This window comes from Mobula birostris, chromosome 9 (genome assembly GCF_030028105.1).
Source record: "Mobula birostris isolate sMobBir1 chromosome 9, sMobBir1.hap1, whole genome shotgun sequence".
Classification (NCBI taxonomy): domain Eukaryota; kingdom Metazoa; phylum Chordata; class Chondrichthyes; order Myliobatiformes; family Myliobatidae; genus Mobula; species Mobula birostris.
The window spans coordinates 55,358,228-55,372,567 of NC_092378.1; the positions used below are offsets into that span (position 1 = coordinate 55,358,228).

At 38.9% G+C, this 14,340-nt stretch overlaps 1 protein-coding gene across 1 annotated transcript in view; it reads left to right on the forward strand.

Annotated features, from left to right (window-relative positions):
* Nucleotides 1-14,340, forward strand: part of pphln1 (periphilin 1) — a 132,495-nt gene that overhangs the window by 86,837 nt on the left and 31,318 nt on the right. The window contains exons 7-9 of the mRNA XM_072268108.1: nucleotides 956-1,035; nucleotides 1,777-1,896; nucleotides 2,922-3,059. Of these exons, the coding sequence (XP_072124209.1) occupies nucleotides 956-1,035; nucleotides 1,777-1,896; nucleotides 2,922-3,059 (338 nt within the window). The remainder of the gene's footprint in view (nucleotides 1-955; nucleotides 1,036-1,776; nucleotides 1,897-2,921; nucleotides 3,060-14,340) is intronic.

The following is a 14,340-nucleotide window of genomic DNA, read 5'->3' on the forward strand; positions in this document are numbered from 1 at the left end:
GATTGTAGACTTCAGGAAGTAGAGGCTGACCACTGCCTACTACCCATCAATGGCTTCGCCATGAAGAGAATCAGGAGCTCCAAGTTTCTTGGCGTGCACATTACTGCTGATTTCACCTCGTCCTTCAACACCAACTCTTTAGCCAAGAGAACACAGTAGCACCTCCACTTTCTGAGGAGATTGAGCCAAGCCATGTTCTACCCTGCCCACCCCCCATTCTCACTACGTTCTTCTGGAGATCATCAAGAATGTACTGACTAAGTGCATCACTGTCTGAAAATTGAAATACATCAGATCACAAGACTGCAACGGATAGAGCAGATTGCTGAAAACATCGGGGTCACTCTCCTGCCCCCATTCAGGACATATATCAGAAGTGCTGCATATGCCGTGCCTCCAACATTGTCAAATACTCCTCCCATCCTTCCCACAATCTCTTTGACCTCCTGTTGTCAAGCAGAAGGTACTGCAGCATAAGAGCCAGAACTGTCAGGATGAGTAACAGCTTCTTCCCCCAGGCTGTTAGACTTCTTAACGCCCTGCTGCCAAACAAGCACACATATACACCCTGACTGAATGCCCTACCATTCCCCCCAACTCACAGGTACAAAGGCATCCTCCAATGGTCACTTTTCTTCTTTTATTGCTGCTGTTTCACATATTTATGCTACTGCTTGTTTTCTTATAATAGTGTCAGTAACAATATATTGTCTTACATAAACATGCACTTTGCATTTTATGTCAACCTGTCAATCTTCATGCCATGCCTCTCAGGGACTTGTGCTATTATTATTTTGCCACTGTATGTGCTGGATCAGAACTATATCTGCTACTTGTGACTATATGTACTGTGCTTTTCATCTTGGCCCCAGAGGAACAATGTTTCGTTTAGCTGTATACATGTGTATGGTTGAATGACAGTAAACTTGAAGTTGAACTTGATTTGTATTCCCAGATAAGGAAAGATCTGTTTGTGCATTGATCCCTTCAAGAGATGCATCTCCATCTATTTCAATACCACCAACCTCTTCAAAGGTAAACACATCTTTATGGTTATATTTACAACATTCAGCAATCACCATGAAAGAATGTGCTATGATATAATTAATGTAATTTATGGAATATCTATCAAATAAACTAATCTATATAAAGTAAAGAATGTCCTAATTACTTAGTAAGTACAATACTGCAAATTATGTCAACAAGAAATAATGAAAAAGTATTTCGCTTCAATGACCATAAGGTGGTGTTTACATAACTGTAAGATTAAAAAGTGTACCTGGAAATTTATTATAATGTAGCAATATATTTGGAAATTTTTTTGTCTATCATGGGGACTGAATTTGTCCTGCTTGTCTTTCAATAACTCCTCTTCTTTAATCCCACCACCTGAACATTGCTGCCAGGACAAAAAAAACGATGTTTAACCCTGCAGGAGATTGCTTACATTCTGAATAGTTTTGTGGCTATTAGATTGGCTTCTTTCCTAAATAATATATTTTTGAACTGCCTCCCTTCAAATAGAAAGGGCTTAATTGTTTGCAGTTTGGAGGAAACTTATTGACTTTATTTTATATTGAATTTATAGATTTACTAATTATAAGTCTACATTATTCATTTGGCAGTAAGTGAGCAGCTAGTATTGTTGACTTGTGCAGAGCAAAATCCTTTTGGCGCATGATTTATTTATTTCTTGGTGCAGAGTGTGGGAACAGAGAATGCCAAATACAACTGAAATTAGAGCTTGAAAAGTAATGTGCTGCTTCGTTTCATTAGAGTGCAAACTTTGAAAAAGGCAGCAAAACATCTGATAATTTGAATGAAGAGATTGTGAATGAATGGAGTTCTGAACAGCAGCAGATTCCTGAACTTGAAATAACTGAGCACAATAAGGGTGTAAGTATTCCAATTAACAGTTTCTATCACAGAATTTAAACACATTTGAATGCCAACTAATTTTCATAACTTTCTATCCCATTTCTTGATTTTTTTTTTAAGAATGTTTTCTTCACTCCTTGTATTTTGCATTCTTTCGGCCTCTCAAATTAGGTACTTGTTTTCCAGGACGTCTTTATCATCAAGATCTGTACAATCATGCTATTCTGTGATTTTATTTTCTAGTTTAAACTCATATTATTTGGTCCAAAACTATAAATTATTTTAAATTCTAGCAACTACTTTACATTCATCCACAAAATCTCTTTCTGATGGTTGAATCTATCTGTAATCTAATCCAACTTGTACCATGTACAAATTAATCTCAAATCTACCGTTAACTGTTAATCTCTGCATTGTCATTTAATAAAAAACCAACACAAAATTCTGTGGCATGATTTGTAGGTGTCTTTTTAACTGTATATTTGAATTTCTTTTGTTTTTGCTTTCCTTAATCCCTGCTGTCAGCACTCTTGTCAATTGAAATATTATATGATGTACATCTAATCACTGTTGGTTTTTACCTGTGTATTATTTAAATGTTGCTTGAATTTTAAATCCCTTCTATTTTTTTAAACTGATCCTTATTTACAAGAACAAGTAAACTGTACATAAAGCAATTGCTGCCTGACAGCAGTATCTCCCATTGTTATTTATCCGGAAGCACTGCAGCACAGTGCTTATGGCACCAATACACACGTGCACACATAGCTGAGAGCTGAAGCAGTATCACCAGTCTCCAAAGGTCACTCATAGCTAATGCATCTGTACATTTTATGTGCCTCCCAATAGCTCAATAAGCACACCAAGTAGGCTGAGTTTCATAAACTCACTAATTAATTCATTTGAGTTGCTTTCAATGTTTTAATTTATTGGGTTAACTGAAGGGGGATTTAATTTCCAGCTAATACATGTTCTTCATACAGTTTGTCATTCACAGTTAAAATATAAAGGGACTATGTTACATATTGCTGTTTTGATTTTAGGATGCTGTTCAAATGTTATTGCCAGAAAACTTGGATGATCCAGAGATGAGCACACCAGGACCCATTGACAATATAGACCTGGCTCAAACAGATCATCGCACTAGAACAATTGCTGAAAAAGCCAAGGAGATTGAAGAGGTTAGCATCTTTAATTTTAAGTCAAAACTTCCATTGTTGTTTCATCAACTTGAATACCGGCAAGATAAATTAATATTTGCATTAATACCTTGCCATGTTTTAATGAGTATGTGCTCTACTCCTCCTCTCTTTCCTCCAAATATCAAGTCTCTCACTAAAGTTAATGAACTGCATCGGCCATAATTCTATGTCCCATCATCTCTTTCTCTGTGCCATTTGTTTAATTGTATATCTGAGCAGTTACTATGAATACATTGTCAGGATGAATAAGTGCAATAAATTGAATCAAATCTTATTCTTGATTCACTGGACAGTTGACACTTGAAGAATCATCTTTAAGTACAATCTGCAAAATGTCCATCAGATAGAGAGTGCATAGGAGATAAAAATACAGATCCTCAATAAATTATCATGTTATGAAGACAGATAAAAGCATTTGTTCACAGACTTAGAGAAAACAATAATCAATATGATAGCTACGGTATGCAAAATGGAAAAGATGATAAAGCTAGTTTATTACAGAGATCAAGATGATGCAGATCCTCCCCAGTTTACGAGCACTTGACTTATGTACAGCCCGTACATATGTTAAAGAGATCAACGGAATGGATTTACTGGATGCTGCGGGGCTGCAGAGGGTTTTCTGCTGTGTGTGAACTCAGTTGACAACTACAGGTTTCCCTCACCATCCAAAGGTAGAGCGTTCCTATGAAACGGTTCGTAAGAAGGAATGTCGTAAAGTGAAGAAGCAATTACCATTTATTTATATGGGAAAAATTTTTGAGCGTTCGCAGACCCAAAAACTAACCTACCAAATCATGCCAAATAACACATAAACCCTAAAATAACAGTAACATATAGCAAAAGCAGGAATGATATGATAAATACACAGCCTGTATAAAGTTGAAATACTTTTCTATAATCATTGCCGCACTGTCCACTGTTGCGAAAATCTCACGCAAGTGCTCTTGGCAGAAACACTCTCTCCAGTAACCTTTAAGCTATGAAGCTGCCAAATCATACCAAATAACACATTAAAAAATACACAGCCAATATAAAGTAGAAATAATGTATGTACAGTGTAGTATCACTTACTGGAATCGGGAAGACAGCGCCGAGCACACATATGATGGTGTGTTAGGCTGAGTCATCGGAAGTTGGGGTGATGCAGTGTCCCCAACCTCCGGGCCATGGACCGATACCGATCCGCGAAGCATGCAGTGGTGCAGCCGTAGCCAGGACGCACCCAGCACATCTTTAAGAAAAAAGCTGAAATAAACAAGCTCATTAATTAGGTGCCGCCGGGCACGTAAATGTCAGCCCAGATCAGAGGCGACACAATTGGCAGTCGCCTCTGATCTGGGCGGACATTTACATGCCAGGCGGCACCTAATTAATTAGCTTATTTATTTTGGCTTTTTTTCTTAAAGATGTGCTGGGTGCGTCCCGGCTACCGCTGCACCACTGCATGCTTCGTGGCAATGTATCGGTCCAGGGCACTGGGATGTCATCTCATCGTTGTCTGTTTCCATCAGGGTAGGCAGGTCATCTTCTTCTATGTCTGCCTGCCTCGATGTCGAAGGTTGAGGTTCGTTGTCTGCTGTGGCTGATGTGGAAGGCTTGGAAAACGACAGTATGCTTAACTGCTTAGCTTTGCACATTTTTCTATCATACAGTTCTCTGTAAGCGCTCAAACCATCCTGCAAATATGCCCTAAACCTACGTACCCTTTCAAAATTAAAGTCGTACTTTTCTGCAATCATTGCAGCAAAAATCTCACGCAGTTGCTTCACATTCAGTTCCTGGATGACTTCACTTTCGGTCCGTTCGCTACTGCATTCGGTTTCGATTGTTATCCTTTCCTCTTCCAATTGCATCAGCTCTTCATCTATCAGTTCTTGGTCATGGGATGCCAAAACCTCTTCAACATCATCTTCGTCAACTTCCACGAGCCAAACTCACTTTGTCCTTATTTCGTTCACCACGATCGAAATGCTTAATTATGTCTAGTTTTACATTAAGTGTAACACCCTTATGAGCTCTTTTAGGCTTTTCTGATACCCTAGAACTCATCTTGCAAACGGATACTCAAAATAAATCGAGATAAAGCACAGACGCTCACAGGCACGTGTTTAAGCGATGCCAGCTAGAACGCAGTTCCAGGGGAGGAGCTTGGCTGCTCAGGGCACGTGCTGCCTTTTCTCATAACAGTGAAAACACCTTCTGTTAGCGAAAACAGGTAACTAATGTAGGTCTTTCATAACAGCGAGGTTTCGTAAAGCGAACGTTCGAAAAGCGGGGGACACCTGTATATATCCAGCTTGTGAACTGTCGGGTTACAACAGTTCACAGGAACAGAATGCTGTCCACGTAACTGTGGGAGAACTGTAGGAGTTAGTGACCTAAATTTAAATTAGTGCAAGTACGTTTGAATGCCCAGTCTTTGGAACAGTGAGGAGAAAATTTAGAATCATTTGAAATATACCTTTATGGCAGAGGTGAGGACAACAAATAAGAGTTTCAATTTGAAAACTGGCCTTTTCTTAATTTTCCTTGCTTCCATTTATTACTGGAAGGCACAGCCATACAACATTTAATATGGTGCTTTACAGCTCCAGGAACCCAGATGTGATACTGACCATGATACTGACTCTGTTGGTGGAGTTTATAAATTCTCTAATGGACTGAATGGCTTTCTGCTATGTATTCCAACTTCCTGACAATTAACCATCTACTATAAATTGATTTCTTACTGTCACATGTACCTTGGTACAGTGAAAAGCTGTATCTTGTATGTCATCCACAGAGATAATTTTATCACAGCAGTGTACTGAGGGTAGTGCAAGGGAAAACTAACAGAATGCAGAATAAACTGTTACAGTTACAGAGAAAGTGCAGTGAGAGCAAAGAATAAGATGCAAAGCCATGATGAGGTAGATTGTGAGGTCAAGAGTTCATCTTTTTGTGCAAAGGACTATCTTTTAAAAGTGGGACAGAAGCTGTCCTTGATCTTTGTGGTCTGTGCTTTCAGGTTTTTGTATCTTTTGCCCATTGGAAAGAGGGAAAAAGAGAGAATGTTCAGGGTGGATGGAGCCTTTGTGTTGACTGCTTTCCTAAGGCAGTGAGAAGTGTACACAGCATCTTTGGAGGGGAGACTGGTTTCCATGATGAGCTGACAGCATCCACAATTCTCTGGCAGTAGCCATATCAAACCATGTACATCCTGATAAAAATGTTTTCAGTGGTGAATGTATAAAAACTGATAAGGGTCAATGGGATCTGCTGAATTCCTATGGAATATTTATGGAATTCCTCTGGAAAAGTTATTGGTTGGAAGCCATTAAGGCATGTTACCTTGTTTTCTATGGTACTGGGATGATAATGATTTTCTTAAAGCAGAAACTGCATGGATGCATTGGCATAACTAGTAACAGTTAAATTCCAATACTTTTCCTCAGAAGTTACTGAGGCCCTCCGTTAGTCAACATTGACCATGGATGTTGCATCCCAGACATCTACATGATATGCAAGCCAGGGCAGTACAATATGGAGGGCATACTGTTGCCTGTGCAGCAGGCTCTCCATGCAGCTTATGAATCCAAAGGAATGGCAGAGTCCTTTACAGTTTGGCATCAGTGGAGTCGTAGGAGTTGCCAGTCACCGTTGAACGCAACATAGGACTACACTAGGAACTCCAGCTCTGGATTTTTCCTTGGGGTTTACTCCCAAAGCTTCCCCATGAGCAGATATAGCCATAGGCAAGCAGAGGTTTAGGATCATAGTTTCCCTTCTAGATGAGCTGCCAACCACGGTTGACGAGGCCCATCTGCCCAAAGCGACTGGTTTTAAGGCACCAGTAACCCACCTTTGCCCCTTGTCTTGCCAGTAGAACGGTTCTGCCACACCTGACGGCCTTCAGCTGGACTTGGTTGTCAGAGACTATTCGAGGTGCATGCCATTGGGAGCATTGTGAGCTTATCCCCACTACCACCCCCGGCTATAACAACCTTAAGGAACTTCAGAAGTTATCTCTTAAGGGAAATAAACAGTTGAAATTTTGGGCCGAGACCCTTCATCAGGAGTGGAAAGGAAGAGAGAAGAATAAGAAGGTGGGGGGAGCACAAGCTAGCAGGTAATAGGTGAAATGAGATAAGGAGGAAGATGTGGGGGGGGGGAGAATGAAGTAAGAAGCTGGGAGGTGACAGGAGTAAGAGGTAAAGGGCTGAAAAAGAAGGAATCTGATAGGAGTGGAGCTTGGAAGAAAGGGAAGGAGGAGGGGCATCAGAGGGAAGCAATGGGCAGGGAAAGGGAGTGTGTGAGGGGGGGAATAGAAAAAGAGAGAAGGGGAAAAATTACCGGAAGTTCAAGAAATCAATGTTCATGCCATTAGGTTGGAGGTTGCCCAGGCGGAATATGAGGTATTGCTCTTTTGAGCAGAGAAGGCCAGGGGACAACATGTCAGAATGGGAAATCAAACTGAAATGAGTTATAAAGGGAAATCCTACTTTCACTTTGTCCACCCATTACCTCCCTTTGGCTCCCGGCCCCCCTCCCCACCTCCTCTTTCCTCTGTGGTTTCTACTAAAGTGTCAACTGTTTATTCTTCTCTATATATGCTGTCTAACCAGCTGAGTTCCTGCAGCACTTTGTGTGTGTGTGTGTGTGTGTGTGTGTGTGTGTGTGTATGTGTGTGTGTTACTAGATTTTGAACTACTTTCTAAGTGCAAAACTATATGATTAGCTTTGTTTAAAAAAAAATTTCTAGGTGTTCTTATGGTTCTGTGTCACCATCCCTAGAATATCCTGATATAATGTTCCTAAATTATGACGCATGATAGATTTAATTTCTGTTTGATCTTCTCATTAGCAGCATAGACAAGATGATTAACTCAGCAGAGCAGAAATTGAACTTGTCTGATATTAATTTCAATAAAGGATTATTTAAAAAAGGCAGAGGAAAAGCAGTTTGTATTCTGTATCATCTAAACATAACTCCAGGATGTCAGAATTGAGTTTAGATGGGGGAGGGGGGGTAATTTGTGTTTCAAACTCTCAGCATGATATCCCGTACCAACAGCTAAAAATATTTTATCCAGTGAAAGGCTCAAATAGTTTGCCGTGCTAATTTATTTCCTCCTGTAAATAAATTCCTTAGAGAAATTTAAAATAGATTTCAATGTATTAATTATATTGTAAATCCATGCAATTTGCATTTCCTTTGTATGGATCTGTTTGCTGCTAGATATCACATACTGAATAGCAAATCAGCTATAAAGACTGTTAGGAATGAAGCGATAATACTGAAGGACTTCTTAGATGTGCAGCCAAATTAAATTTCCCATACTTTCATCAATTTATAATTAATTTTTTTAAAACGTTTGAAATAAGGAGGATGTTCCATGGTTACATTAGCATATCTTGATTACCTTTTAGAGCAAAATGTATATGGAAATATGCTTAAGAACAGCAAGCAGACTTGCATATGAAGAGTGAAGATTGAATTTTTGAAAATAGACTCAATATAGTTAAACTGACCTTTGGTTTTAGTATTTTTAAGAGCATTTCATTTAATGCCTCAAATTATTTCTGGCAATTTTACTCTATGACATATATCCTAAACTGAATACCTAAGAATCACTGCACATTGTAATTTGTGTGATTTGTTCATGTCAGTAATTTCTCAAGAATGTTGTTTACTGTTCTACGGGACAAAGCAGTTCTGCAAAAAAAAATTATTCATGTAAAATTCAGTATTGATCTTGAAAAGCTCATCAGGAATACTTCACTAACACTTTAATGTTAAGTTATAAAATTTTAACAAAGCTATAAAAGCGTTATATATTACTCAGAATGGGCTACATTGGACAGAATTGATTATTTTTATCTGTTGGTAGGTTCCAAATATTGTGAACTTAATCCAATGTTTTGCAATCTCTCGATACTATGGTATTTTGTTTTCCCTTTCTTCATGGAGCTTAAAAATAAACATTGAAGCACTGTTTAACAATTTCCAGTTGACCAATGTATTGACATAAATATAAAAGCTCTTAATTTTTTGTAATTTCAACTTTATTACTTTAGATTAACTATGCAAGAGCTTAACCATTAATATCAATTTCTGTTTTGGCACATTCATTGTTATAAACGAGCATGTAACTTAGAAGGCTTTGTATTGTTTTAAAGAAAAATTATAGCAAGCCATTGTACTGCATAGCCCTTAATTATGGTGCAGATCTCCAGTGGTTCGCTCATTGTTTATCTCAGATTTGGACCACAGTTTATGCTTAGCTTTCTAACAACTACACTGAGTTGTAACAAATATAGGAATCTGCAGTTATTTTAAAATGGATGAGAGCAATTAGAGTTATAGTTATTTGTGAATGAAATTGTCTTGGTCGATAAATTTCATTCTTTGAAAGAAGGTATTTAATCTGACAGATATATGGTTGATATAAGTTTTTTTTTATTTTAACTTGTACCACTTCGTATTGAATATTTAGGGAAAGATTGTGCTGTGGAACATACAATGCTCTGCATAATATACTTGACTATGAAGTAAGGCAAGGTCCCCTTGAAGTTCTGAGGTGGGATTACTGGAAATTTTGAATGTTTATATCATGCCATAGTTGGAAGGCTGGTAATGTTGTTTCCATCAGAGAACTATCAGAGTACGGAAATATGAAAATGTCCACTTTGGAAAGAAAACTTTTTTTTTAAAAACTCATTTCTACACTGTGAGAGCTTGCAAAGCTGTGAGATGCATACCTATCCTGTTGTCCTCTTATGTGCATGTTGATACACCTTGATGCTCTTCAAGGCTGCCAGCACTTTCTCTTTTCCATAATATGTACAGTTTACTTAAGTCCTCACCCATCTCCACACATAGATCACCGTACTGAGCCTTAGGGAGACCTAATCTTTCCCTAGCTGCCCTGGGGACCAAGGCTGTTCTGTCAACACAGTGGGTGACCAAGACTGTCCAGGTGACACAATGCATTTAAAGGTATCAAGTGAAAGGTTGAGTGAGGGTAGTTAGAGAGAAAATGTACATGCTCTGACTATGAGACACTTTTTTTGGGAGTGTAAATATACAGTATAAATATAGATATGATTTGATTTCTACTTCACATTCCATCCTTTATTCATATTGAAGCATAAAGATACAGTTGAAAACTACCACACAAAACTGCCAATCAGATTTTTGCATTGTATGTCTGAAGTGCAGGCGTTAATTACAGTGTCATGAAATGTGTGTTTGTACTCCTGCAGGATATGATTAACTTCTCTAATTGCTGTATTTAAGTGAGTTTAACAGTAGGATAATCTCTCTAAATATAATACTTGGCTGGAACTTGTCCAATAAAGCTGCCTGTATTCTTAAAATCTCAGATAGGTTTGTAAGAACTAGAGGAAATAATGGATCACTGCTAACTTTAGCACCAACAGTACATTTAAGAAGTTGAAGTATTGATGTCAAGTATAACCGAGAAAACGTACCCGACTCAGTTCTGTTCAGTAAAGCAATGCTTTGGAAACTTATTCTCTCGTCATTGAGTAAAAACACTGAAAATAAATTTAACCTGGACAGCTAAAAAGTTGCACTAATTTTTGGTCATCTTAGCATTCTGTCAGAAATTTGTCCTGATTTTTTTTCCATCAGAATGTTTGTTTGAGTTTGAAACTTGACTCCAGTGTGCAGTTAGCTCTACTTAAAATCAGCAATTGTGTAGGCCTATTTTGTTTGCTTTCAGCATGACTTTCAAACTCAGTGGTCTGAAAAAGGACAGTCTTTATGTATTCATGGAACAACTAGCGTATTTAATACTGCTTCTTGTGAAACTATTTTTCAAAAGGATCGCTTGCATTCAAATTGCATTTCTTTTCAGAAATGAGGTACCCTATGGCCTCACTGCTTTCTACACATCGCACATATTGAAGAATTAGCACTTTCAGTCATATACCTAGATTTGACACTCGTTTCCATTGTTCATTTATCAACCCTTATTATTACTTTGGAGTGTAGCTTTCAGATTTAGCACAAGCAACAATGAGAACTACATGGAAAGATGCATAGGAAGGCTCATCACTGAAGATTTATTCACCTATGGTGTACAGGGACCAAATCAGCAATTTCCCTAATTGTAAATATATCTATTTAAACATTGGATCCTGATCCTGTCAGCAAACAACTTCACACCATTGCTGTTGAAGATTTCAGTTATGTATTCTGAACAAGGGAAACGTCACGGTCTTACTAAAACAACGCACACAAAATGCTGGAGGAACTCAGTAGGTCAGGCAGCATCTATGAAAATGAATAAACAGTTGATGTTTCAGGCTGAGACCCGTCTTCAGAACTGGAAAGGAAAGGGGAGGATGCTAGAATAAAAAGGTAGGGGGAGGGGAAGGAGGATAGCTAGAAGGTGATAGGTGAACCCAGGTGGGTTGGAAAGGTAAAGAAAGGGCTGGAGAGAAAGGAATCTGATAGGAGAGGAGAGTGGACCATGGGAGAAAGGGGAGAATTTCCCAGTTGGCCACTGGGAAACTCTGCTTTTGGTGGATGGAGTGGAGCTACTCATAAAGCAGTCACCCCATTTATGACAGATCTCACCAATGTAGAGGAGGCTACATTGGGAACACTGACAACCCCAGCAGATTCACAGGTGAAGTGTTGCCTCACCTGAAAGGACTGTTTGGGGCCCTGAATGGAGGTGAGGGAGGTATTTTGGCTGCCTGCAGGGGTAAATGCCAGGTGGGAGGTTAGTGGCGAAGGATGAATGGACAGGTGAATCATGGAGAAAGCGATCCCTGCAGAGAGCCTGGATAAATCCCACACTAGAAGATCATGATGTTGTGATGTCTCATGCTGCAGTATTTTAGCATTCCCAAATTGGAGGAAATGAATTTATAGGCTTTTACCAAACTAGATTATGAAGCAGTTCCAAATGCACCTAATTGTCAGGTCTGTATAATGAGTTCTGGGAGGCTATGTGCTCAGTACTTCTGGGAAATTTGCATTGTGTTGCCTAAAATTGTTCAGCTCATTCCAGTTAGATTGTGACATTACACTTATTTTCTCCCGCTGAAGGCTCGTTCAAACTTGCATCAAGCCTTGTCTGACACAGGATGTCCAAGGATGATTTTGCCCATCTCGATTAAATTTCAGTTGATAATGTACAGTATACAGGCATTTCACGGAAGCACCTGTCAAGGTTTGGAAAGCTCTTGGAAAATTGTTATCCCACAATCATGCATTATGGTACACGAACCTGAGTTTTGTTGGTTGGATTCTAACCAATACTACTAAAAATGGATTAAATTATGTAACAGATCACAACTATTCCCATTCTCATTGCCAGATCTGCCATTGTTACCTTGACTCAATTATTCATGCATTCTTGTTAAGTTCTTCTCACTATAAAAATGTCATTCCAAAATTATGCTAAGTTGCACCAATCTGTAACCTGGACTTGCAGATGAACAATGTCAACCTGTCTGTTTCCCTCCATAAATGCTGCCTCATCCACTGAGTTCCTCCAGCACCTACTGTGTTGTTTTATGAACACAGGTTAGCCAACAAGATTGTACTATCTAGGAGATGTAACTAGCAGATCTAACGTGGCTGTGAGATTGATTTGGATGAAGGGATTAAATGCATTATATATGCAAGTTAGCTAATGGTACAGCGAAGGGTAGCAAAATTCATTATATGAAGGTTGCACTGTGGCTTCAGTGATATAAGTGGATGACAACTTGGTGTGTGGGAATATAATGTGAAAATCTGAAACCATCCACTTTGCTAGAAAAGATGTAAGGATGTAAATAATAGTAGTAATAGTAAAGATTAAAAGGTATTGAAAGGGCCTGGTGTCCTTGCAAATGAATCAGGATACAACAAGCAATTGGGAAGGCAAACAATAGGCTGGCTTTTATTGCAAGAGGATTTGATTACTAAAAATTCCTTGTACAATTTTTTAATTGGTGTCCTGGTCAGGTTGCATTTGGAATATCATGCACAGCTCTGGTCTCCTTACATTCACGATGCTTATGATGGAGATATAGGCACCCGTTAGTCTCGTGAGACCATGGAAGGTGCTTCGGAAGGTGCTTCGGAAGGTTTCCAGGGCGCAGGCCTGGGCAAGATTGTATGGAAAACCGGCAGTTGCCCATGCTGCAAGTCTTCCCTCTCCACGCCACCGATATTGTCCAAGGGAAGGGCACTAGAGCCGATACAGCGTGGCACCGGTGTTGTCGCAGAGCAATGTGTGGTTAAGTGCTTTGCTCAAGGACACAACACACTGCCTCAGCTGAGGCTGGAACTAGCGACCTTCAGATCACTAGACCGACGCCTTATCCACTTGGCCACGCGCCAACACTCTCTCTATGGTGGAGAGAGTACATTAAAGATCACTGGATTGCTATAATATTATGATGCACCCAGGTGATCAGCTTGCCAATGCTTTTTATAGTGCAGAATGGTCACTTGGTAACGATGAAAGATAATCACCAGTTCCAATCGAATCATGTCCCATCAAGCTGGTGTGATCGGAACAGGAGGATGTTATAATGTGACAATGGAAAAAGCTACATCTTCTTTAAGAAGAATTTATTTTTTCTGCTACCTTCCCATCTACTTTTAAAACTATAATAAGGTGAATGGATATTTCAGGAGCACCGAATGAAATCTGACATTCTTTTGCACCATGAGTGGTAGAGTGAGAATTTTAAGTAACAACTGAAAACAGTGATAGAAGTAAACTGGAAGTTCCCTTCAAAAGAATAAGAAGTTCAGAGTGGGAAAGTGATTTTAAAATACTGATTAGATTGCTTAACTTTAAAAAATTATTAATTTGTTGGCCGTTATACTCCAGCAAGCCTTTCCAATGGTTCAGCAGATCTGTCTTTTAATAAAACATATCATAAAGGTTACCAAAATACTGATATGTCCAATCTATCTTATGTAGACATTAGACTTGTGATATATTGACCATTCTTTCAGGATGGCTCCTCAAGTTTGCACGTCCAAGTTGCATTCAAATGACTGAGCATATATTATACCACTGAGTCTATTGGGGGGAGAAAAACAAATTGAAAATAAACGCAAGCTAACGAAGCCAAAGAAAATTGAATAAAACTGTTCCTCAGGACTTGATCCTAATGTTTTAGTTGGCTATGAAACGTAAGATTAAAAGGCAAATATACACAGATTGTGAGGTGGGAAACCAATTGGCAGTTGAGAGCATTTTTATTTGGCACTAGATAACTTTTATATGATAGAACT